This window comes from Pinus tabuliformis, chromosome 1_2 (assembly GCF_031772625.1).
Source record: "Pinus tabuliformis cultivar Carrire ecotype Pingquan chromosome 1_2, CPIR1, whole genome shotgun sequence".
Lineage (NCBI taxonomy): Eukaryota > Viridiplantae > Streptophyta > Pinopsida > Pinales > Pinaceae > Pinus > Pinus tabuliformis.
Genome location: NC_142298.1, coordinates 374,276,265 through 374,279,603, shown reverse-complemented (window position 1 = coordinate 374,279,603; position 3,339 = coordinate 374,276,265). Strand labels below are relative to the sequence as shown.

The following is a 3,339-nucleotide window of genomic DNA, read 5'->3' as shown; positions in this document are numbered from 1 at the left end:
TTGGAACAGCGCCATTTATGATCTTATTCAAGAAAGAAGCAGCTCCCACTGGTTGTATACGCAGTTTCTCCACAAAGATTCTGGTCAACAAGTAAGTATGTTTAATCTCTATGCTCCTGTTTTGCCAAGCGAGAAAAAAATTTGTTGGAACTCGCTACAATCCTTTCTTTCAGAGCAAAATCCAGGAAATATTATCATTGCAGGGGATCTGAATGTCACCCTTGCACTTGATGAGAAAAAGGGCGCTCCATTGTCCGGGATCCCGCCAGAGAATGGGTTGAAGATATTATGTTGGGCTGGGACCTGGAGGATATTAAGCCTTCTTCAGGCAAATTCACCTGGTCCAACAAAAGATTAGGACCCAACCATATTGCTGCCCGTCTGGATAGATTCCTAGTCCACTCTTCTTTCCTGACATGCGGTCTTATGGCCTCTTCTAAAATCCTTCCAAACCTCACTTCTGACCATAAGCCCATTCTTCTCGAGCTCTCTTTGGATGGTAACCTAGGCCCCATCCCTTTTCGATTCAGCCCTTTGTGGATTCAGCAAGACGGATTTCAAGAGGTGGTTTCTGAAGCTTGGAACAGGCCCGTCCACGGTTCTCCATTCTTTGTTTGGGAAGAGAAAATCAGGGGATTAAAAAGAAGTCTCAAGGAGTGGGCAAAACGGTTGGAAACTCCTACAGCAAAAAAAAAAGATTCTCTCAACAATCTTGCTGCTCACCAAATAGCTATGGAGCAGAGCCCTGTCACACAAAATCATCTCCAAAAAGAAGTCGAGCTGCAAAAAGAGGTACACAGATCTAGCAGGGAGGAGGAAGAATTCTGGAGACAGAAGTCTAGGAATTTATGGTTAAAGGCCGGAGATAAAAACACTGGTTTCTTTCACAAACAAGCCGAAGCTAGAAAGCATTTCAAATCAGTTTCTGAGATTCATTATCAAAACACGGTGATTAAGGACTTCGATGGCATTAAGAAAGCTGCTTATTCCTACTTCAAAGACCTTTATTCGGCTCCTGAAGAAATCCCTATTGATCCTCAGGCCTACCCAATGGATTTAATTCCCAAGAGCGTTAAGGAATCGGACAATGCTATGTTGATCGCCCCGATCAGCTTGGATGAGATCAAGGACGTTCTGAATTTAATGGAGCCTGATAAAGCCCCAGGTCCTGATGGGTTCACTGTCAGGTTTCTTTTGACTTGCTGGTCGACAATCAAAAAAGACTTATTGAGAATGGTCAGAAAGTCCCAAAATTGTACTAAGCTGCGGTGGCATCAATTCAGCCTTTTTAGCCTTGATCCCTAAAGAGAAAGGCGCTTTCGACTTCAGCAGATTTAGGCCCATATCCTTGTGCAATTCAAGCTACAAGCTGGTCTCCAAAATAATCGCCAACAGACTAAAGAATATTTTGCCAGCCATCATCCCTGAAAATCAAGGCGGATTCATAAAAGGAAGAAAGATTTTGGACAACATTGTGCGGGTGCAAGAAGCGATCCACTCCAGCTGCCAAAGAAATGAGAAAGGTATGGTTATTAAGCTCGATCTGGCTAATGCATTCGATAGGGTGAGACACGATTTTTTGTTCAATGTGATGAAGAATCTCGGTTTTTCATCAATCTTCATAAACTGGGTGAATGCCTGTATTGCCTCGCCATGGATTGCGCCTTTGGTCAATGGTCGCTCAACTGATTTTTTCCAAGCCTCCAGGGGCCTTAGACAGGGATGTCCCTTGTCCCCACTCCTTTATGCTATTCAAGCCTCGGTCCTCAGTTTCCAGCTTGATCATAATCAGAAGATTCAAATCCTGCCTGGTCTCAGAATGACTCACAAGGTGAAGGACATTAACCATGCACAGTTCGCCGACGACACTTTGTTGCTTGGAGGTGCCAGCAGAATCTCTGCCAGATCCTTCAAGAAGGAGCTGGACATTTACAAGGTACTCTTAGGCAGCAAAATCAACTACAGGAAATGCTCAATCTATGGCTGGAACTGCTCGAACAAGGAGCTGTCTGATATTGCAAGGCTATTAGAAATGGATGGAAATCGAAGCTGGTAGTCCTTTAAATATCTCGAGATCCCAATTTTCAAATCCAAGCCTAAAGTTGCTCACTGGATGCCGATGCTAGATAAGTTAAAGAACAGAATCCAATCTTGGGGTGCTTCTTGGCTGAATAATGCAGGGAAAATCATTCTTATGAAGTCGGTTCTTATAAGTATGCCTCTATATCAATACTCTGCTCTCCTGGCCCCTAAAACCTTTCTCAACAAAATGGACAGTCTGTTGAGAAGATTCCTGTGGGAAGGTGGAAACAACAATGACAGAAGGCTCCATTTAGTGAACTGGAGACTCTTAAGAAACCTCTTCTGGAAGGCGGCCTCCATCTTCGGAACTTGGCTGTTCAAAATCTTGCTTTGGGATCCAAAATCTTGTGGAATTTAGTCTCCGGAAAATCCAGTTGGAGCAAAAGAGTCATTTGGAAGAAATACTTCCAAGGGCAACGTTTGAGATGCCTGGACAAGCCTCCAAGATCCTTAAAAGGTTCCCCGATCTTCAATCTTTGCAACTCTGCTAGGGAGCATTTCAGCCATCATCTTTACTGGATCCCTGGGAATGGAGAAAGATCAAAATTTGGGAAGATTCGATCCTCGGTGATCAACCTTTGAATCAAGTGGACGGTCTAGATAATATCAAAGCTTGGCTGCAGTCCTCCAACTTGCATACCTTGTGGGATATCTCTATTTGGAAGAATGATCCAGACAGACTTTGGGACTGCTGGAATCTGGGGGAGGTTCCCCTTATGTTGCAGGGGGAAGCTTCACTACTGCTAGATCTGCTCCAAGGCAAATCTCCTTCAAAGGCCACCTCTAAAGACAAAAGAGGCTGGGGCTCCTTTTCAGGTTCTTACACTGTTGCTGAAGGTTATAAAAGTATGATGGCTGTCCCTTATGCTCCTCCTGACCCAACTCAATGGAAGTTTATATGGGATTTTCCCTCTCTCCCCAAAATTGACTTTTTCTGTTGGACTGTTGCGCACAATAGCATCCTCACCAGAGATAATCTGAGAAGAAGAGGGATGGAAGGGCCTTCCAGATGCCCCCTTTGCTTGTCTGCTGAAGAAAATGTCAATCATCTGCTGTTGCTTTGTCCTTTTGCACAGGTAGTCTGGAGGGGAGTCCTGAGGTTACCTGCAAATTTTGATTTCCCAAACAGCATTTCTTCTTCTCTCCGAAACTGGGCCAGCCTATCTCCCTTTTCCCTGAAAAAAAAACACCTTCTCAAGACAAGTTGGATGTGGATCCCTAAGTTTATCTGCTGGAAGCTGTGGTTAGAGAGAAATA

The 3,339-nt window shown here is 44.2% G+C and overlaps 1 protein-coding gene across 1 annotated transcript; it reads left to right on the top strand.

Annotated features, from left to right (window-relative positions):
* The first annotated feature begins 426 nt into the window (after positions 1 to 426).
* On the top strand, positions 427 to 2,056 carry LOC149205935 (uncharacterized). The gene is made up of 2 exons (XM_089397542.1): positions 427 to 1,187; positions 1,564 to 2,056. Exons 1-2 carry the CDS (start codon positions 427 to 429, stop codon positions 2,054 to 2,056), a joined length of 1,254 nt encoding a protein of 417 aa, XP_089253668.1.
* The last annotated feature ends 1,283 nt before the right edge of the window (positions 2,057 to 3,339 follow it).